At 40.5% G+C, this 23,414-nt stretch overlaps 1 protein-coding gene across 3 annotated transcripts in view; it reads right to left on the reverse strand.

Moving 5' to 3' along the window:
* Positions 1 to 23,414, reverse strand: part of CTTNBP2NL (CTTNBP2 N-terminal like) — a 117,265-nt gene that overhangs the window by 45,964 nt on the left and 47,887 nt on the right. Inside the window, exons 2-4 of one of the 3 annotated variants that reach the window (XM_077968925.1) lie at positions 19,782 to 19,818; positions 4,099 to 4,224; positions 202 to 309 (exon numbers count right to left, since the gene is read on the reverse strand). In XM_077968925.1, coding sequence (XP_077825051.1) covers positions 202 to 300 — 99 coding nt within the window. In that variant the 5' untranslated portion in view covers positions 301 to 309; positions 4,099 to 4,224; positions 19,782 to 19,818. 3 annotated transcript variants of the gene reach the window in all.

Raw genomic sequence — 23,414 nt, forward strand, 5'->3', positions numbered from 1 at the left:
AACTAAGGCAACTATTTTGAAAACACAAAGGTTTCACCAGTGTCCCTAATATCACACCATGTAGGTGGCTACCTATCCAAGTATCTGTCCTCCATTCAACTTCAATGGAAACTACAGAAATACCTTATAAATAAATTACAACCAATGAATGACTTTCAAAATGTATGATGACCTCTCTTTTTTTTTTTTTTTTTAACATACCTTTAAGGCTTCTATAACAAGGTCCCTTGCTTCAAGCTCTCCTTCAAGAATACTAAATAGTGTCAGGAGTTCAGGCTTGCTGAGTTTTTCCAGATTCATCTTGAAAGCCTAAAACAAAGGTAACAATCAGACAATCTCCAAAGACATCGTTAATTTGATACAATTAAAGAAAAAATAAAGTGAGAGATAAGGGCAATTATAGTATCAAATGCCTTAATAAAGGAAATAGTTGCAATTAAATAGAAATATAAGTTTTCTGATGTTAATCACAAACTGAGCAGCAACAGAAAATAAAATTCACTTTAATTATTGATTTCACTACCACTCACAAAGATCAATTTTTCGTATTTCCTCCAGACATGTTTACAAACAAACATCCTAGAAAAATCTCAGAAAGAATTAGCCACTAGGGCTGGTCGCGGTGGCGCACGCCTGTAATCCTAGCACTTTGGGAGGCTGAGGTGGGCGGATCACAAAGTCAGGAGATGGAGACCATCCTGGCCAACATGGTGAAACCCTGTCTCTACTGAAATACAAAACATTAGCTGGGCATGGTGGTGAGCGCCTGTAGCCCCAGTTACTCAGGAGGCTGAGGCAGGGGAATCACTTGAACCCAGGAGGCGAAGATTGGAGTGAGCCAAGACCACGCCACTGTACTCCAGCCTGGGCAACAGAGTGAGACTCTGTCTCAAAAAAAAAAAAAAAAAATTAGCCACTAATTTTTCAGGTAAAATTGTGTTATAATGAATACCATTTCTCTGAAAAATGGTTAGACCATCAAAAGATTTCCCAGTTTTAGATAATCAATTTCCAAAACTGTATATAAAACATTCTGATATCCCTATTCAATTGGTTAAAATAAAATTTGGGCAAAGAGATAATGTTGCTGGGAGTACGGGAGAAATTTTTCTTTTAAATTGTCTACCTTCACAGACAATAGCTATCACAATATTTATATTTTATATAGTAAAATAGACTTAATTCAACTATATGCAAACTTACTTTCAAATGAATTCTCAAAGTATAATGTTTAAACATTTTTTTTTTTTAAGACAGGGTCTTGCTCTGTCACCCAGGCTGGAGTGTAGTGGTGCAAACATGGCTCACTGTAGCCTCAACCTCCTGGGCTCAAGCGATTCTCCTGCCTCAGCTTCCCAAGCAGCTAGGATCACTGATACATGCCACCATGCCTGGTTAATTTATTTTTTATTGTTTGTAGAAATGGGGTCTTCCTGTGTTGCCCAGACTGGACTCAAACTCCTGGGCTCAAGCGGTCCTCCCACCTTATCCTCCCAAAGTGCAGGAATGACAGGCATAAGCCACTGTGTCAGGCCTATTTAAACATCTTAATTGGCTAGGCTACTACAAACTGAATTTATCTGACTTAATAAGTTCACATTTCTCTGAGAATCTGCATGTTCCAAAGTATGTTAAATGGCAAATTGCATGGCACAAGCTCAATCCTTTCTACAAGACTAATTCTCATAAAACACATAAAGATAGAAGTTAGACTGCTGTACAATCTTGGAAGGGCCTTCTGACCAGTGTGTACGGTTAAGATATACTTTATAATTTCCAAAGTAGAACAAATATTTCTCTCTCCACTTTTTATTTCCAAATTGCCACTCTTAAGGAAAATGAATCACAATATGACCAGTTCACACATCCTCCAGTAATTTATCACTCTTACTAAATTTTAGGGGCCACACAAAAAAAGAAGTGATTCCTTCCAGAGCTACTGCTTTTAAGTGAACATGTATAAAATGCATACTTCACTTTGTTGTTAGATTGTGTTCCAAGACACGCTGCACAAGCCTTTTAAAGCGCAGTAAAACATCTTCAATGTAACCTCAGCTCTAATTGCTAATTTTCTTTTTTTGAAATGGAGTCTTAGTTGCCCAGGCTGGAATGCAGTGGGGTGATTTCGGCTCACTGCAACCACCGTCTCCCACGTTAAAGTAATTCTCCAGTCTCAGCCTCTGAGTAGCTGGGATTACAGGTACCTGCCATCATACATGGCTAATTTTTGTATTTTAGTAGAGACGGGGTTTCACCATGTTGGCAAGGCTCGTCTTGAACTCCTGATCTCAGGTGACCCATCCACCTCAGTCTCCCAAAGTGCTAGGATTACAGGCGTGAGCCACTACACCTGGGCTATTTATTTATTTATTTATTTATTTTGAGACAGAGTTTCGCTTTTGTTGCCCAGGCTGGAGAGCAATGGTGCAGTTTCGGCTCACTGCAACCTCTGCCTCCCGGGTTCAAGCGATTCTCCTGCCTCAGCCTCCGAAGTAGCTGGGATTACAGGCACATGCCACCATGCCCAGCTAATTTTTGTATTTTTAGTAGAGATGGGGTTTCACCATGTTGGCCAAGCTGGTCTCCAACTCCTGACCGCAGATGATCTGCCCACCTTGGCCTCCCAAAGCACTGAGATTAAAGGTGTGAGCCACCGTGCCGACCTCTATTTTCTAACAAGTGAATTTTAGCAACTAGTAAATGATGTTCATTTTAGTATCAGGGATATATCTCATAACATTTATTTTAAAACTAAAAACTAAAAACTAAACAAAAAAATTCTAACAAACCTAATAAAGCTACACTTTATAAGAGGTTATATTGGAAAGAACATGTAGCTTGGTAGTCAGATGCCACATCTGCATCTTCCTAGTTGTGTGACTGGGCAAGTTATCTGACTCTGTTTTCTAATCTGTGAAAGGGGGATGATAATATTAACTCACAGGGCTGCTATGAAGATTGAGTTAATAAATGTAGAACATCTTACCACATTGCTGATACCTGGTTTCATTATTAATGGTTTCATTATTAGTAACTATTACCCTGTCTCATTTTTCAAAAGAATTTAAGAAAGGCACTATCAAAAATTGCAGACAGCCAAGATCGATGACCTCAGAAATAACTTCAGCTCTCCTTTTGCAATTGGGAAGTCCTTCTTGGTTCCATTTTAAGCTTCTAAGTAAAAATCAAGTATTATTTGTTAGAGTCTAATTAAATAAAAATAAGAGGTACATATACAAAGAACTAAATTACATTGTACCTAAAGTCTTTGACATGTAAAATGAAAAAAGTCTTTAATCTGTTATGATAAATATACATCCTTGTAAAAGAGTAAAATTAAAACAATCTTCAGAGTCACTTTAATTACAAAACAGTTCAGCCCAGGCAAGAAAAAGTTCTATTCCTCGTCAATGACAAAGAATTCTTTTATTATCTCTGTGTTTACAAATCACTTCTGCACACAAATGTTAATAACTGGAACATTTCACTAATATGTCCCAACTCAGGTGGGCATGGTTACTCGTGCCTGTAATCCCATCCCAGCACTTTGGGAGGTGGAGGCAGGCAGATTACTTGAGGTCAGGAGTTTAAGATCAGCCTGGCCAACATGGTGAAACCCTGTCTCTACTTAAAATACAAAAAATTAGCTGGATGTGGTGGTGTACACCTGTAGTCCCAGCTACTCGAGAGGCTGAGGCAGGAGAATAGCTTGAACCTGGGAGGTGGAGATGGCAGTGAGCCGAAATCACGCTACTGCATTCTAGCCTGGTCAACAGAGTGAGACTCTGTCTCAAAAAAAAAAAAAAATACCAACTCAGCTTAGTGTCTACATGAATACAATACAAATATTACACAGAAGGAAAGAAAGGCCACTGCTGTGTAATGTAAGAACCAACAGATCTGTTTTTGCATATTCCAATAACCATTATTTATAAGTATTAAAATTTAACAATTCCTTCTGTTCTATGCATTTGAATGTAATCTCAATATATAGGACAATGCAATAAATTTTTGCCTGAAATATAAAAGAATGGATAGTAAAACTGCATTAGATTTTAGGAGAGCAGTGATATTCTTGGAGGTGGGGGTGATACTGACCTGACAATCAGCAGAATCACACTTCAGTCCTCAAGTATAAACTCTTCAAGTTTTCTTCAGTAAAAAATTGGGAAAATTGCCAAATACATTTAAAATGCCATTAGCATGGTGGAAATGTGTCCAATGCTGCAAAATAAGGAGAAATCTATTGTTCATGTGATTATACTATAAACAATTTGGTAAATCCCATTAATGTCAACTGTTATCACTGATGAGGTCTGACAGCTGTAGGTTGATAATGACAAGAAAGAAGAAAATAGCCAGTTCTTCAAGTTGAAGTTGAATAATATATGAAAAATACCAGGAATCTGACTTCCCTGTGGTAACTAAAATAAGGAAAGGTAGAGGCTTTTGAGATCTTTCCTACTTTAAGATGTCCACTGCCATTTTAACTTCTGACTTTTCTCTTTCTGAAATGACAAAAACCTATTTGCTTGAATCACCATGACTTAAGCACAATGCACTTAGATTTAGCCGGGCGTAATGGCGGGTGCCTGTGGTCCCAGCTACTCCTGAGGCTAAGGCAGGAGAATGGCGTGAACCTGGAAGGCAGAGCTTGCAGTGAGCTGAGATCATGCCACTGCACTCCAGCCTGGGCGACAGAGTGAGACTCCGTCTCAAAAAAAAAAAAAAAAAAAAAGAAAAGAAAAAAAAAAAGAAAAAAATAATAATTACAACGGAAATTTTTAAACTGCCAAATTCATATAAGGAAAATTCTCATCTCCTCACCTCCCAACAATCCATAAACAAACAAATCAGCCTCTTAGCATCTCGACTTTGTCTATAAGGTTGATTACGCATCCTCAGCTTCTACTCTTTCACATTTATGATCAGATGTTAAATGTTAAATTATACGTAATTTTTTTGTTTATGATTTCCTAACAGTGTATTAGGCCCAAAAAATTTTATTAAAAATGATAGGCCTTCACTTTTATTTGATAAAATGTAATCTTTGTTTTGTATTTTAAGGCACTAAGTCTGAAAGCCCATTTGAGTTGCTGAAACCTAACAGTCAAATGGGGACAGTGTCAAAGGAAGAAATAATGCTGCAATAAGTCCTTGGTTGCTTCATTAAAACAAGAATCAGTAATTAAACTAATTACAAATCTCTCAAGTTAGGACAGGAAGTATGAGTTTGTTAAACAGTCAAGAATATAGATAGACCCAACAACATATACACAAACCACTGAATAAGCTATTCCAGCAATTTCTGCCCAATATATGGGCAGAATTATGTGGCCAAGGATATTCAGAAAAAGCGTATTTCTAGCCCTATATTCATTATCAGAAATATGATTGACGGATATTTGGTATGCCACATTGTGTCTATAGACTCATTCCCTACTCGTGTTCTAAGTAAGCTGTCACTTGTCATTTTCATCATCAGTGACTGAGGGATAAGATCAGTTCAACTAGATGCTCAGCTCATTCCTTCCAAGACCCAAATTACCTTAGAGTTTAGACACAGATATTTCTATGAGTCTATGGACTCATTTCCTACTTATTTTCTAAGTAAGCTGTCACTTGTCATTTTCATCATCAGTGACTCTGAAGGACAAGATCATTTCAACTAAATGCTCAGCTCATTCCTTCCAAGACCCAACTTTCCTCAGAGTTTAGACAGATATTTCTAAGGAATGCTACAGTCTATAAATCTGAAATAAAAACCACCTGTAGACAAATTGTCTGGATACATTACCATACACTGTGGTATAGCCAGCTATAGCTATATTAAGCTTTATAGTTTTCTCAATAAAAAATACACATATAAATATATACAATAAAAAAGATAAAGATATTTATCTTTAAAAAAGATACTTTAATAGTCTGGAAAAATAAACCCATTTAAGGGCTAAGTATAACACTTTTTTTTTTTGAGATGGAGTTTCGCTCTCGTTGCCCAGGCTGGAGTGCAATGGCACGATCTTGATCACCACAACCTCCGCCTCCCAGGTTCAAGTGATTCTCCTACCTCAGCCTTCTGAGTTGCTGAGATTATAGGCATGCGCCACCACGCCCAGCTAACTTTGCATTTTTAGTAGAGATGGGGTTTCTCCATGTTGGTCAGGCTGGTCTCAAACTCCTGACCTCAGGTGATCCACCTGCCTCGGCCGCCCAAAGTGCTCGGATTACAGGTGTGAGCCACTGTGCCCGGCCTACACTTATTTTTATGTTATCAATAAGTGATTTCAAATGAGCCTGCCCAGCATACCATTTGGTCTATTCACAGGTTTCATCCCACGATGAAACCTTAGGCCAATAGCCAGGAGAGCATGAGTCTTTTCTAGATGAACTTTATTGTGCCAATAGTCAGAAGTTATGGGTATTAAAAACTGCATCCCCCCGACTACCCCACTGTGCCTCCTTAATTGTAGTACTGATTTTGCCTAGAAGTATGTTGATAGGGCTTGGGCTCTGTTCATTTTATTCTGATATTTTCCCCTTTCTGGATATTATCCAAGCTCCACTCATTCTGGTTTCGGTTATGCTTTTTTTTTTTTTCCTTGAAGAAGTCCCAGTTTCTGCTCTGGAATTCTGACTTAATTCCATAAGATAACAAGCATTGCTGCCATTTTATCATATAGAGACTGAGTGGCAGAAAAAGAAACACCCCAAACAGCTTCTATAGCTATGTAAACAGTAGGACAGGGCAGGACAGGGCAGGGCAGGGTGGAGTACAAGCAAGATGTTTGTCTCTCTATTATCTGGGTGTGAGCATATCTACATAGAACTGAGGCTTTCTTTCTTTCCAGGTGGTAGGTTTTTCCACGTAAGGTAGGAAAACAACATTTTTAGATGAGGCTTTAGATAGTTCCTGACATAGAAATGCCTCAAAAAAATCTATATAGATCTATTTAAATAAATCAACTGGACTAATTTTTTTAATCAGTAATTTAACCTAGGAGATCATTCTTGCCACACTGGATAAAAATCACTTTTTAATTATATACTCAGATATCAAACTTAAGAAATTTATACTCAGCTATCAAATTTAAGAAATTTATATTTGGACTACAAATAACTCAGATTAAGGTAATTCAGTGAGTTTTTAGTATTGGTGAGCAAAGTGATTAGTGATCAGTGAGCAAAGATATAAAGGAGATTGACTCCAATTATGTAAAGATTCTTTTCTTTTCTTTTCTTTTGAGATACAGCCTCACTCGGTTGCCCAGGCTGGAGTGCAGTGGCGCAATCTTGGCTCACTGCAACCTCTGCCTCTGCAGTTTAAGTGATTCTCCTGCCTCAGCCTCCTAAGTAGCTGGGACTACAGGGCAATGCTATCATGCCTGGCTAACTTTTGTATTTTTAGTAGAGACGGTGTCTCAACATGTGGCCAGGCTGGTCTTGAACTCCTGACCTCAAGTGATTCGCCCGCCTCAGCCTCCCAAAGTGCTGGGATTATAGGTGTGACCACCACGCCCAGCCCGTAAAGACTCTTTCAATACATATAAGCCAAGCCAAAATACAGGGGGCCAGTAAATTCTTAAAACTCAAAGAGCCAAGATGGACAGGTGAAATGGGTGTTTTTGATAGTTTCCCACTAGATCATGCACTTTCTTAAAACCCAGTATACATGAAAGAATAATAAAAAAGAAACTTGCCACATTTACAAACACTAAATCTGACTATGAACAGAAATGCACTGCTATTTTAAAAAATGCATTCAAAGCTTCAGTTAATCGGGTTGCTCCTTAACAAAAAATTAAAATGTATTCAAAACAACCTCATATCGGGGGTAGAAGGTGTTGACACACTACCTTGACTATCTCAAAATATTTAAGATTCTAATTTTTCAGAAGGATTATTTATTCATTTGGAATAAAAGAGTGACAACATTCTAAATGGTCCCTTTCATTCCTCTTTGGCATTTAAAGGTTAGGCTAGGAAGCAAAACATATCAACGTGCTACTAGAAAATAATTTTCTGGCTGGGTGTGGTGGCTTATGCCTATAATCTCAGCATTTTGGGAGGCCAAAGCAGGAGGATCAATTGAGGCCAGGAGTTCAAGGCCAGCCTGGGCAATAGCAAGGCCTTGTCTCTACAAAAAATAATAAAAAAATAAATAAATAAAAAAAGAATTTTCTGGTTAAGAAAAGCAGATCTTTTGTACATTTGTTAAAGAAAGCTGTTTTTGAAGGCCGTGGCTCACGCCTGTAATCCCAGCACTTTGGGAGGCTGAGGCTGGCAGATAACCTGAGCTCAGAAGTTTGAGACCAGCCTGGACAACATGGCAAAATCCCGTCCCTACAAAAAATACAAAAATTAGCCAGGCATGGTGGCGTGTTCCTGTAGTCCCAGCTACTTGGTAGGCTGAGGCAGGAGAATTGCGGCGAGCCCAGGTGGTGGAGGTTGCAGTGAAGCAAGATTACGCCACTGCACTCCAGCCTGGGCAGTACAACGAGACCCTGTCTCAAAAAAAAAAAAAAAAAAAAAAAGAAAAAAGAAAAAAGAAAAGAAAGCCGTTTTGTTACTATTTACAAAAGTTCTAAAATTAAGGTATGATAACTAATCTCATTTTATTCAATTCCAATATTAAACAGTATAAGATTTATTATATCTCAAATCAAGCTTCTCTCAGTTGAAGGTGAAAGATATTACTGGAATATTTGGATTACTACAATACATGTGTTAAATATACATAACACAGGCTGAATTGTACCTCCCAAAATTCGTATGTTGAAGTTCTAAGCCCAAGTACCTCAAAATGTGACTGAATTTGGAAACAGGATCTCTAAAGAGATAATTAAGTTAAAATGAGGTCATTAGGGTGGGCTCTAATCCAATATGACTGGTGTCTTATAAGAAGAGGAAACAGAGATATATGGGTCAGAGTGAAGACAATGTGAACACAGACATCTTTATAAGCCAAGAAGAGATGCCTCAGAAGAAACCAATCTTGCCCACACATTGATCTCAGACTTCTAGGCTCCAGAATTGTGAAAAAATAAATTTCTATTTTTTAAGCCACCCCATCTGTGGTACTTTGTTATGGCAGCCCTAGCAAACTCACGCAACATGTTAACCACTAACTACTTTGACAGACTGTTAGAACAACTAGATCTGATCTAATCTAATTGTAAGTAAGGGGGATCTAAGCCTTCCTCTTATCATGACAGCACTACAACATAGTATTTCTCAGAATGCCTTATTTTGCCTTATCAGTCTGTTTTTTCCCAGCCACACTATAGATAGCATTATATAAAACAGAACGGTTTGGGAACATTTTTAGAGAAAATCAATTTCGGGATCCCACGAGGAAGGATGTTTTGAGCTATCCTGAAATATAATATGAATAGTGCACTTACAAAGAAATTACAATGGTGCCAAGGGATCAAGATGCTTATTTATACAATACTGCCAACATAGACTTTGAAGTAGGCCTCAAGAGATCAGCTCTATAATTAAGCTAGTAATTTTTAGGGTCAACATTTATAACACTGTAGTACTCTATTCAAATACATAGTGCTCTATTTATATTAAAGCAAATTCCAGGTTACCAGATTATCTGGATCTATGCTTAATAGAGAAATTAATTATGATACACCATCAGCAATAATCATCACCACTTCAGAGTTCTATAGCATAGTTTTCTAAGAAGAATTTAAACAATAATAGTAATAATGAAAAAAAGATAAACATTTATTGAGCTAAACATTAATGTATGCCAGACAGTGTTCTAAGTACTTGACATGTACAGGTATTAACTAATTCAGTCTTCACAACAACCTTAGGTGATATGCTACAACCATCCCCAACAAATTCATCATTATCATCATCCTCCTCATTTAACAGATGAGAAACCTGAGGCACAGAGGCTAAAAAACTTGCTCAAAGCCTCACAGCTAGTATGTGGTAGAAATGGGATGTGAACCCAGGTAAACTGACTCCAGAGACTCCCTTGGTAACCACTGCTTACATCTGATCCTCTCATTTTATCAGCCTTAGGAATTGTATGGTGGAAAAACCTCAGCTAAAGAATGATCCACAAAGCTGGAAGGAGCCTCAGCAATAATCTAATTCAGCACTCTCATTTTACAGAGGCCAGAGTTGCTAATGTGAATACAGTTAAATAAAACTAGGTCTAACACACATGTCTTTTTAAGATCCAGTCTAATTTGCTTTCTGCGACAACATAATAGGTATCAGGTTTTTATTTTGCTTAGTTCTAAGACTCATGCAACTGTGCTGTATCTCTCTGTGAGTGTGAATGTGTAAGTGTGTGTGTGTACACATCTGTCTCTTTCTCTGTCTCTCATATATGGTATCAGCAAGATTTATATGTATACTGAAGAAAAGAAGGAAGTAGCCTTATGCCCATAAACAAACATTCAAATATCTTTTCCCTCAAATGAGAACATTAGCGCAAAGTTATTAAAAACAGGTCTGGGCTGGGTGCAGTGGCTCACGCATGTAATCCCAGCACTTTGGAAGGCCGAGGCAGGCAGATCACCTGAGGTCAAGAGTTCAAGACCAGCCTGGCCAACATGGTGAAACCCCATCTCTACTAAAAATACAAAAATTAGCTGGGCGTGGTGGCACACACCTGTGATCCCAGATTCTCAGGTGGCTGAGGAAAGAGAATTGTTTGAACCCAGGAGGTGGAGATTGCAGTGAGCTGAGATTGCACCACTGCACCCCAGCCTGGGAGACACAGCAAGCCTCCATCTTAAAACAAAAACAAAAACAAAAGGTCTGTCTACTTGGGTATCTGTTTACACCACCTCAAGTATTCTCATCTGAGACAAGGCCAAACTAGAACTACATTAGTTAAGCTACTGGAATGGATGTTAATGAAAACGAATAACAAGTTTTATATTAATAAATATTTTATTATTGAACATTTTAAAAAAGAATGTCTTTTAACATCAGAATATTATTACCAGGAGACTGGTAATAATAATAAAATTTTTGTTTTTTTTGAGATGGAGTTTTGCTCTTGTTGCCCAGCCTGGAGTGCAATGGCACAATCTTGTCTCACCTCAACCTCCGCCTCCAGGGTTCAAGAGATTCTCCTGCCTCAGCCTCCCAAGTAGCTGGGATTACAGGCATGTGCCACCATGCCTGGCTAATTTTGTATTTTTAGTAGAGATGGGGTTTCTCCATTTTGGTCAGGCTGGTCTGGAACTCCTGACCTCAGGCGATCCGCCTGCCTCGGCCTCCCAAAGTGCTGGGATTACAGGCATGAGCCACTGCACCCGGCCGAATCATTTCTACATAATTTGTTAGATGGCTTTATTTCGTTTAAATGAAATTGTAACATGATTTCAATCAAATATGTATCTGACCGTCTCTACTGTCTGTCCATCAGTCCCCCAAATTTTTGCTTTTCTGAAATAATGTCACCATAACTTGTAAAATACCACAACAAGGGAACAATTACACGTAGATTGATTATTTTCAGTAAGATGATTCATGGGCCACAATTCTAGAGGCAGCCTGGATCGCAAACCCTTCAAATGCTAATGTAGGATGATGACGTCACTGATTCCACTAAGATTCCACACTGGGAAGAAACTCCACAGAGTATGGTATGAAGGATTAACCACCAAATAGTTAAGGAATCTGTGTTTTAGCTATGCCCAGAACCTGACTTTATCTGAATTGCAAAAAAAAAAACTACAAATAATCCTCTAACAGAAATATAACTGGTAATGTTGTTTTGTCTTCTAATCTTCTAAGTCAGATAACTGACTTAAAAAACTTTAACAATTTAGTATCAGTTGAATACTACCAACAACAAGCCTGTCAATTTTTGTTCTATGGTTCTTCAGGGACAGTAATTCTGCCGGGAGACAATGTGTTATAGTGGAAAGCACATGGATTTTGGAATCTGACAGAGCTGAGTTTGCATCCTGGCTCTGCCACTTGCTCTTTGATCAATTTAACCTTTGAACTTCAGTTCTTTATCTATAAAATGGACATAACAATACATACTGTAACAGGAGGCTGCATGGCTTAAATGAGTTAGTGACTGGTCAGTTTCTCATTTCTCATCCTTAAAGAGCATACTTTTGGTTTCATCTGCAAGGATAATGACCCTTTTCCAATGGGTCATCATTGTCTATCATTCATATGTCTAATTTACAAACCAAAACAAGTTTACTTCTGACTTCTGGCAGGTTGATCTGCTCCAAAAAGAAAGAGATGGCCTGGCCAGTTCCTGGCAAAGTCAGTTTAGGGACATGTTCAAACCAACTTTATCTGCACAATACTTGGGCAAAGAAAAGGCCATTCTTCTTAGTTTTTTGTGCCTTTAGCATACAGGTAAATGCATGCCTTTGTTTCTACTGAATTTTAACAGGTTTTAATCAAGTCACAACTTTAACTTGTGATGACTGAGAAATGGGTTTCCTAAAAATATCACAGCTCTTTTTTACATTTAATTAAATGCATAATGGACATGTATCTACATTCGTAATTCAAGAGCAGTTACCACATTCTATTACATCAATTCATCTGTTTACATATCTGTCTTCTGTCTCACAAGACTCTGAACTCATCTGAACAACTACTCTGTCTGTTCAACTTGATCACACTTAGCACTAGGAGTCTCTGGTTCAAAGAGATACTAAAAAAATGCTGGTTGGAAAGAAATGTACAGCACTTTCAATCTCAGCCAACACAACTGGACTTTACCTTTTAGAAAATGAGAAGCCACTCAACATTTTTAACCTGGTGAAAATCATAACAAAAGCATAGTTTCAGGAAGGTTAATGCTTACAGTATAGAGCTGACTTGACTGAAAGAAAAGGGAAACAGAAAGAGTAGTCGGGAGAAAAATTTAACAGCATAGGTATGAGGCAAAAATGTATGAACTAGGATGGTAGCAATAAGAATGGAAGAGACTGACAAAAGAGACATTAAAAAGAATTTACTTCGTTATTTAAGAATTTACTTACTGTAAATGACTGATTTTCATTTAGGGAGGTAAGAGGGGAAATAATCCCAGATCAGTTGAAGTTTTGAGACTGGGTGACTAGAACGATGATACCAATAGCAAAAACAGGGATGTCAGAAACGGAACTGCGTTTACTGGGGAAATGATGACTGTGATATGAGACAGGCCGAATGAGAAGTAATTCAACCCCTAAGAGGAACGTGTTAAGAGTCTGTTAGTGTGGTGACAGCTAAGGGTTTAGAAGTGAAGAAGTCTTTGGGGATAGAGCCTTTTAAGGAAATTTATTCTGTGGCCTCAATTTAAGGACAAGAGGCAACAAGATGAAACTGATATATAAGGCTAGACCAGATCATTGTTATACCCTCAAACATTAAGTCAGTTAAGAACCAGATTGGTTCTGTTGTTAATTCTGTAGCACCTGCTACAACAGAAAGGACTATTTAGCAGAAACTAAGTAATGAGGGCCTCCCCCAAGCCCCCATTCTCCAACAAAAAAACCAGTTTGTGCTTCTTTCTTTTTCCTATAACCTACCTGTCAGTTATCCTTCATCCTTCTCTCCATTATCACTTACAATTCTTATCTCGTGTTAAAACAATTTATCCCCGCTTCTCCTTTCTGTTCTCCTTCCCTGGCTCTCACCTTTCTTTTTTTTTGAGACGGAGTTTCCCTCTTGTTGCCTAGCCTGGAGTGCAATGGCGCAATCTCAGCTCACTGCAACCTCCGCCTTCTGGATTCAAACGATTCTCCTGTCTCAGCCTCCTGAGTAGCTGGGATTACAGGCATGTGCTACCATGCCTCGCTAATTTTGTATTTTTAGTAGAGATGGGGTTTCTCCATATTGGTCAGGCTGGTATTGAACTCCCAGCCTCAGGTGATCCACCTGTCTCAGCCTCCCAGTGCTGGGATTACAGGCGTGAGCCACCACGCCTGGCCTGGCTCTCACCTTTCTATGGTGGGTAGACCCAGAGTACACTTCAGCTTCAGCCTAGTCTTTCCCAGCAGTTTTGCACATAGAATCTATGCAGATGCTCCCAAAGCTCAGGGTCAGGAATCTTTGTCTGTAGACACCATCATCCTGTGCTTTCCTATTGTCCTTTCTTGTTTCTATTAAACTCAGTAACAATTAAGGGTTGCATTCTTTAAATTCAGTAACAATTGAGAACTATATTCTTCGTGGCTCCAGAAGTTGGAAAGGATTCATTAAACAGCAAATGACACATTTAGATTGGAAGTTCTGGCTCTGTACCTGAAATGTAGAGTTTGGAAATAATTGGCAAAGATGAGCCATATTACAGCATATTGCATTATGTAGTTCGATGCCTCCTTGTAGTCTTGTTTTCTCTAACCCACAAACTCCCACCCTTCACGTTCCCCCACCTCTTCTCAACTCCCCTATCCATGTTTTCTTCTCACTCCAGTTTTGGTTGTTCCTATCGTCGCTCCTTACTTTGGGGACAGTCGGGGAGGTTGTCTTCAAAAGTAAGGTAAAAACCACTTTTAATCAAAATTACCATTAAAAGTTCCTTAAATTTCACAGAAGGTATAACTCTGCACAGTAATCACAGTATCCACGAAACCATTTATATGACATTCAGGATGGTGCTACTTAAAGAGTAGAGCTTGGAGTGGAGCAACTGACAATTCAGAGAGAAGACATCAGCTAGCTGAATCCCTTGCTTTTCTTTTTTCCTTGGACCAAAAAACTCAAGAAAGATAATTTGCATAACAAAATTATTAAATACACACACTCCAAGACAGATATACACTCTCCTAAAACTCCTTGGCTCAGATGCTTGAGATCATGACATATGCAAGCAAGCTTTCTTTCCCTCTCTTTAGGACTGTCATATGTTGAAAAATTTAAAACAAAACCAATCAATAACTAAAATCCAACATTAAGTCTTCACCTTTGCTAAAATGCTGAAGGAGTAAAATAATGTTTAATATTAAATTCCTTAACTCACATGCCAAGTGCTAATAATAATACCTGTCAATTACTAAGTGCTTCTTATATCCTGGGTACCTTGCTTTGTGATATGTGTGCGTGTGTATGTATATTCATGTAATCCTTTTTTTTTTTTTCTCTTGGAGAGAGTATTGCTGTCACTCAGGCCGTAGTGCAGCGACGCAATCTCAGCTCACTACAACCTCCGCCTCCTGGGTTCAAGCAATTCTCATGCCTCAGCTTCCTGAGTAGCTAGGACTACAGGCATGTGCCACCATACCTGCTTAATTTTTGTATTTTTTTTTTTTCTTTGAGACGGAGTTTGGCTCTTGTTGCCCAGGCTGGAGTGCAATGGCGCGATCTTGGCTCACTGCAACCTCCGTCTCGGGGTTCAAGCCATTCTCCTGCCTCAGCCTCCGGAGTAGCTGGGATTACAGGCATGCGCCGGTTAATTTTGTATGTTAGTAGAGACAGGGTTTCTCCATGGTGGTCAGGCTGTCTCGAATGCCTGACCTCAGGTGATCTGCCCACCTTGGCCTCCCAAAGTGCTGGGATTACAGGCGTGAGTCACCGCGCCTGGCAATTCTTGTATTTTTAGTAGAGATGGGGTTTTGCCATGTTGGCCAGGCTGGTCTTGAGTTCCTGGCCTCAAGTGATCCACCTGCTTTGGCCTCCAAAACTGCTGCGATTACAGGTGTGATCCTCTGCACCTGGCCTATTTGTGTAATCCTTAAAGACACCTCTCCAAGTTATTTCTATCTCACAGCTGAGGAAACTGAGACTGAGCTATGGTGAAGACAGAAAATTTTTCTCTTGCCCTGGATCACACAGTGAACAGTAGCAGAGTTGGGATTTGAACCTAGGTTTGCCTTTAAAGTCTGTGTTGTAAATAACTACATTCTTGAGGCTCATAATAAATAAGCCATTTTCTCACTAAAATGCTTTAAATTGAACTTTGGAAGATTTAATTTTTAGTTAATAGCAGCAAATATTCAGAAATTTTAATTTTGTTAATTTTTTATTTTTTGAGATGAAGGTTCTCTCTTGTCGCCCAGGTTGGCGTGCAATGTTGTGATCTCGGCTCACTGCAACCTCCGCCTCCCAGATTTAAGCCATTCTCCTGCTTCAGCCTCCCTAGTAGCTGGGATTACAAGTGCCCACCATCACACCTGGCTAATTTTTGTATTTTTAGTACAGAAAGGGTTTCACCATGTTGGCCAGGCTGGTCTCGAACTCCTGACCTCAGGTGATCTGCCTGCCTGGACATCCCCACGTGCTGGAATTATACGTGTGAACCACCATGCTCAGCCAAATATTCAAAAATTTTAAAATGGCCTTTAGAAAACAGGCTAACAAGCCACTCCTGGGGCCAACCACCACAGACTGAACAAATTTCCTCTAGAAGCATATCTCTGCTTCCTGCTTCATGACGCCAAACACCAATTACATGGAAACCCCCAAGAAACACCATTCTACTCCACTCAGAAAAACCAAGAATTCAAATTCTGTTCTGCAAACTAACTGGTAGCACTGCAAATGTGATTTTGCCAAGATACAAATCCAGAGAAGACCGATTGTATTATGCCCACCATAATCAATAATCAGCCTGTATAATTACACTTAGGGACCCAACGCTGTTCTGTGCCCCGTTCCTATTTTTAATGTTACTTTAAAAACACAAAATCAACTAAAAATCCATTTTAAAAGTCCCAAAGTAGATCAGTAACTTGTTAAAACCAGACACTCAGGAACTATTCTCTTTTTTTTTGAGACAGAGTCTCACTTTGTTTCCCAGGCTGGAGTGCAGTGATGCAATCTTAGCTCACTGCAAACTCTGTCTCCCGGGTTCAAGCAATTCTCCTGCCTCAGCCTCCCGAGTAGCTAGGATTGCAGGTACATGTCACCACACCCAGCTAATTTTTTACATTTTTGGTAGAGATGTGGTTTCATCATGTTGGCCAGGCTGGTCTCGAACTCCTGACCTCGTGATCCACCCGCCTCGGCTTCCCAAAGTGCTGGGATTACAGGTGTGAGCCACGGAGCCTGGCCTCAGAAACTATTCTTGAGCAAAAATCAGTAAACAATCAGTCCCTAGTGAGCTCTTCTAAATTCACTTCATTCCTATCGGGTCAGATATTTAAAACAATAAAATCCTGAAATGATTAGCACTCATTATGTTCTTAAGTCTGGTGCAAATTTCATGACAGTAAAAATAGTATTTTCTAACCAGTAGATTTTATATATATATATATATATATATATATATATATATATATATATATATATTTTTTTTTTTTTTTTAACTGTTTTTTTTTTTTAAGAGACAGGGTCTCTTTCTGCTGCCCAGGCTGGAGAGTGCAGTGGCATGATCATAGCTCACTGTAACCTCAAACACCCGGGCTCAAGCAATCCTCCTGCCTCAGCCTCCCAAGTAGCTAGGATTACAGGGATGAGCCACCACATCCTGCCTCACAGATATTTCTTTATAAGAAATTCAAAATTTTAGTCACTTAAGACACTGGAATTTCATAAGACAGCAGATGGGGAAAATCAAGTTAAATGAAGACAACAAGTAGACGGTTTATACTAACAAGTTGTGCCACATCTAATCAGTGCATTGCCTTTCAGTCTACCCTAAGGTGACAGCTTCAAACTAAGTTAAACAAACACTCATTAAGTCATACTATATACCAGGAACTGTGAAAGAGACAAAGACGAAAAACAAAAAATACTACTATCTGCCCTCAAAGAATTTATAATTCAAGGAGAGAGATCAGACATATATCCCCTGCATAGTACGCTTTTCTTCATCTGGCATGACCAAACAGGTGTTGAAAAGGTTAAAGGAAAGATTTTCAAGACCCAAAAGTGTAACAAACAGATCTTGCTTACTGTGCTAAATAATAAAAGAACATTATTTGCTTTTTCCTATTAAAGCTCAGCAATCACCACAACTTTGGTTTGCTTAGTCTCTTACCTTAGTTTATTTTCTGTTCTCTGCTGATGTAATACAACTTATCTTTTTGGGATTTTCTGTTCTACTTTTAGCTTTTTCTGCTGTTATTGCAGGGAGCCCATGTTTTACCCTTCTATTGCAGCACACATTGTGTTTGCTAGAGACACCCTCCAGTTTCTTCTTTGTGCTTTCTTATTGGAGATTTGGAAACGCTCACTAAGAAGATCTGTGAGCACTCTGAAACCTTCAATTCTAACTATTCAAAAATAATTACCCTCAGGAAGTCTAATCAAGAAGGTAAAAGACAACAGTCATTACAATCACCCTCTGTGATTCCAACTCCTTGAACTTCATTGCCATCAGCTTTGGCTATAGTTGACAGCGGGGAGGTGGACTTGAGATTGAAAGCAAAAAAAAAACTATGCTAAAAATATGGTAAATTTTAATATATAAAAGTGCTAGCGATAGATGATTACTGGGGATTCAACGACATTAACTTGAGGTCAAAATCAACACTTTGCACCTGCTGAAATGAAGGCCACTTGACAAAACCTTTAGGAGCACACTAGAGGCACTTTTTGGTAAACATGAATAGCTAGAACACCTTGCCTTTATTTACTTTGATCTCTGAGATTAAAAAATTACTTTTCATCGTCTAAATTTTGATAGATGATCGTAAAACCAATCAAAATATACATGAATGTTTCCTGGGGGCGGGGGAGACACTATAAAAAAGGGGTTAGAGAGTAACCAAAGGACACAGGACTAGATTAATCATAAGCCTAGATGACTGACCCTGAATTTTCTTCAAACACTTCCTGCCTTTTGTTTCAAACTGCAGTATACCTTCAAGGTTAACTGCAGTCTCCCTGAGCAATGGACCAGCCCATCCTAGACTGGGATATACTCATTCCTAATCCACTGCTATTTATTTACTTATGTATACTGTTTCATTTGAAAACATGGTGTTATTCATTGACTGTCAAGCAACATACACTGCATTCCTGCCCACACAAAGCCAACTCTGCAGATATCCAACACACCCACCTCACTGTGAAATATAACATGGCTTTTCATCAAGTTCTCAGAGAAGAAATAGGGTGGAAAAGGAAAAATGAAACGCAATTCAAACCTAAGAAACCCTTAGAGGCTGGGTTCTCCCAGAAGGAACAGAAAGTAGAAGAAAGGTACAAAGGGCGAGGGAGAGGAGGTCCTAGTTCTCCCTCTTTCAGAGTCCAAAGAAGTCCCAAAACAGGAGAGCTCTCGACTCCTCACAAGAGGCCAGAGGATGTGAGGGGCGGCGGGAGGAAGACTGAGCATCAGAGAATGGGGGATGGGAAGAACTTAAGTGGGAGAAGCCGTTTCCTCGGTAAAGCTGGCTGTCTAGGTCGGTCTTTGATTTTTGCTTCGCCCCATCCCTCTTTTTTGGGAAACACTAATTTTATCTTACGGAGGAAAGCAGCTCCAGTCCCACCCTGGAGAGCAGAGACAGGTGTAGGGAGGGATGTCTGGCCTTCCGGGGGTGCAAAACGGGGTTGGGGGCGGCAGCCTAGAGAATCGGTACGGTACCTGTGAGTCCTCTCCTCCAAGGCTGAGGTGCGGGGTGGGAAGAGCCTTTGAATGAGGGGTATCAGAGGGAAGCCCCTTCTGAGGAGCTGGGAATCGACGAGGGACAAAAAGTAGCTGTGAGGACCCTCAAAGGATGAGGAGCCGCCTCCTCGGGGAATACCGGGAGGTGGAGGAGATGGCCCCGCCCCCTCAGGGGATGGGCCCAGAGGCCGTTAGGACAGCGGCGGGAAGCTACCGGTGCCCCTATACTTGCTTTGCTCTTGAGAACCCGGCCTCTCAGCCATCATCAAGCCCCAGGGAGTGTGGTTCCTACCTTTCCACGACGCACCGGGCTCCGCTCCCCTCCGCCTCTACTCCCCATCCACAGCGGCAGAGGCCCCGCCCCCTCAGCCGCCCGGCGGGGGCATTGGCATTCACCAGCGCCAATCGCCTCCTTGCTTCTCCAGCATTGTCCCCAATCCGCGCCGGCTGGAGGCGGAGCTTCTCCAATGTCATTCAGGCTCCTCCCGGGGCCCCAAGATCCCTTTTGTTTGGGAAGAGCAAGGCTGGGATTGAGCTCGCGTCACTTCCGGGAGGAAGCGCCGTCCTCGGTCCCGGGCTTCAGGATGGGCTCGTGCCCCTCCCGGCCCTTGGTCTGCAACTTTCCACCTCTGCGTGGTTTCTGGGCAGGACCGTGGCTAGTGCTTAGTGCTTTTCCCTGACTGTACGGGGAGTTTAGGAAAGGAGGGCTCTGGTGGCCTGATCGATTGGGATTTTTTCCAGAATGTTAATAAATGAAGTGGGCTTTGATGTCTGCATTAGAATGAATTAGTTGTTGAAAACCTGGCTTCCTTGCTCCCCCCTTTTTTTCTTTTTTCTGGACGCGACTGTGGGCGTGGTGCTGCAAGCAAGGGTGCAAAGATGAAACACCTGGAGATCACCCTTCTCTCAACCACAGTTTGTACAGAAGAGAATACTAATTTTGGGGGACATAAATCCAGCCGACCTGCTTTCCAGGCAGAAGTCGAATAATTGCAAATTTGTGTGGCAGGTTTTTCCACACTATGCTTGCCAGCTGAGGCGACTTTTTTCTGTCCTTGGCCTCATTATATTGCGGGGAATGGTGTTTGCCGTGAAGTTAAACAATGGAGAGTACAGAGGATGCAAGGAATGTCTGCCTTGTGAACACAGGAATGCAGATCTTGGTGGCAGCAAGTCTTAGGCAGGACCGAGTAACTCAGAAAGGGGAGTGGATGTATAACTAGTTGTATCCCTACCTGAAGTCAAAGTTTCTGAATTCCATTTCCACAGAATGGCTGTCAGCTCACAGATTGATTCAGCTGGTTACATTTACGATAACCACATTATTTTAAATACAATATAGTAAATATTTGAGACGAATATTTATAATGCACAAATAATGTAGTACACTTAATACATTATCCCTAAACTTAGCAATTATAATTCGCAAGACAGCATTAGGGACCTAGTACTTGCCTAGGCAAACAGTCCTCAAGGCAGATGCCGCCTGCCCCATGCAGTTTACAGTCTGACCGAGGGATGTGATCAGTCTGTGCGATTATAGTCTGAAAGAAGTAAACGAGTATTTATCATGTTATCACTGTGCCATGTACTTTCATTTAAATGGTATTTGATGTCATCTTCAGTACTGTATGAGAAATCTGTCCTACAGTGTAGGATAGACACCATTGTGTCCAATTTACAGATGAGAAGATAGAGATTCAGAGAAGTCAAATAAAGTCATAGAGCTAGTAAATAGTAAATAATTTCCAGTAAGGATGTATGACTCCAAACTTATGCCATATTCTGCTCACTTCACACTGGCTCTCACATGGTGGACTAAAAATGGGTGTGGATGATTGTAAAGCAAACATTAGAGCCAGAAGGAAAGCTCCATGCCTCCCCCTGTTGATTTTAGGCTTGGGAGGGTCATCTCTATACATGAAGGACAGCAAGACTATGTGTGGAGGTGCTCAATAGCAGCATAAGTGAATCTGGTGTAATGATGTAGGATATACCGAACTTCAGAAAGGCATCATGCCTTGTGTTCTGAACACTGACAATCTGAAAGGTAAGATGAAGGGCCCGGCACAGAGTAGGTACTCAATAAATACTGACTGGAAATAAAATGTCTGAAATGATTACAAATATGGAGTGTTAGGTGCTGGAACAGGCAAAGGAACTTGAAAAATCCCATTTCCTCCTCCTCCCCTTTGCTCTGCCTATGGGTATGCAATGAGGAAGTGCCTCATCGCCTGACAATGAAGCAGATGTGGGAGAACAGGCTATTTTCTGCTAGCTTCTGAGTCACTCTAAGAGTTGTTCTAGTGAATCAGCTCCTCCCTTGTTTTTTGTTTTTTGTTTTTTTTTCGAGACAGAGTCTCGCTTCTTTTCGCAGACTGGAGTGCAATGGCGCAATCTCTCACTACAACCTCCGCCTCCTGCCTCCCGAGAAGCTGGGATTACAGGCACCTGTCACTGTGCCCCGCTAATTTTTGTATTTTTAGTAGAGATGGGGTTTTGCCATGTTGGCCAGGCTGATCTCGAACTCCTGACCTCAGGTGATCCACCCGCTTTGGCCTCCCAAAATGGCTGGGATTACAGGCATGAGCCACCATGCCCGGCAGGTCCTCCCTAGTTTCCCTCATTCCCTTTGTAACTGTTAACCCACCACCACCCATTCTTTTCCCTGGCTGAGTGGGTGGGAGCAGTGCCCTGTGACCTACTTCCTTTAGAGCAATGGGCAGCTCCCCTGATTTCCTAGCTTCCCTTCTGCGTGTTCCTAAATGAGTGTAGATGGACTCAGCAAAAATGAAAACAACCCTTGTAGGATTCAGAGTCCTAAGGCTGTTCAGATTGCTTTCCTTTTAATTGTTCACCCCTAGAAGTAGGGAACAGGCAGGACTTGTGAACCTCGTGTATCTTTGAGACGGTAGCAGTGAGAGAGTTATGGAGCCTTGGGATTCTTCAATATACAAACCTTGTAAATAAATTTAGAGTCTGGTGCATAGGTGTATGCAGAGGTAAAAAATGGTTCATAACAATATCTTAGATTTGTATAACAAAATATAACATTTTAATGTCTATCATTTTATCAACTGGACAGTAAAATATTTATTAAATACCTATTGTGTGTCAGGCAACAACTTAAAGTGCTTAAAAATTACAGATTGTGTCGATTTTTTCCAAATAAGTAAACTTTCTAAGAAGGTATTCCATAAATGTTTGTTGCTGGCTTGGGGAGGCAGCAATGAAGTAAAAGAGGCCTAGACTAGAGGTTAAAAAATCTGGAGTCTAGTTCTCATTCTGTCATCAACTATAGTAGTTTTCAACTGGGTGGCTTAAAACAACAGAAATGTGTTCTGTCTCAGTTCTTGAGGCTAGAAGTACAAAATCAGGGTGTTGGCCAGGTGCAGTGGCTCAGCCCTGTAGTGCCAGCACTTTGGGAGGCTGCGGTGGGCGGATCACCTGAGGTCAGGAGTTCCAGACCAGCCTGGCCAACATAGTGAAACCCCGTCTCTACTAAAAATACAAAAATTAGCTGGGCGTGGTGGCAGGAGCCTGTAATCCCAGTTACTTGGAAGGCTGAGGCAGGAAAATTGCTTGAACCCAGGAGGTGGAGGTTGCAGTGAGCCAAGATCGTACCACTGCACTCCAGCCTGGGCAACAAAGAGCGAAGCTCCGTCTCAAAAAAAAAAAAAAAAAAAAAAAATAACAGGGTGTTGACAAGGTTGGTTCCTTCTGGGGGCTCTGAGAGATGCTCCATCCCATGTCTCTCTCACCTGGCTTCTGGTGGTTCCCGGTGATCACTGGCTTGTAACTACATCATCCCAATCTCTGCCTCTGTCTTCACATGGCCTTCTTCTCTCTATGTCTCAGCGTTTCTGTATGTCCTCTCCTCTTCTTATAAAGGACCCACTCACGTCGTACTTAGAGCCCACTCTAA

This window comes from Macaca mulatta, chromosome 1 (assembly GCF_049350105.2).
Source record: "Macaca mulatta isolate MMU2019108-1 chromosome 1, T2T-MMU8v2.0, whole genome shotgun sequence".
In the NCBI taxonomy this organism is placed as follows: domain Eukaryota; kingdom Metazoa; phylum Chordata; class Mammalia; order Primates; family Cercopithecidae; genus Macaca; species Macaca mulatta.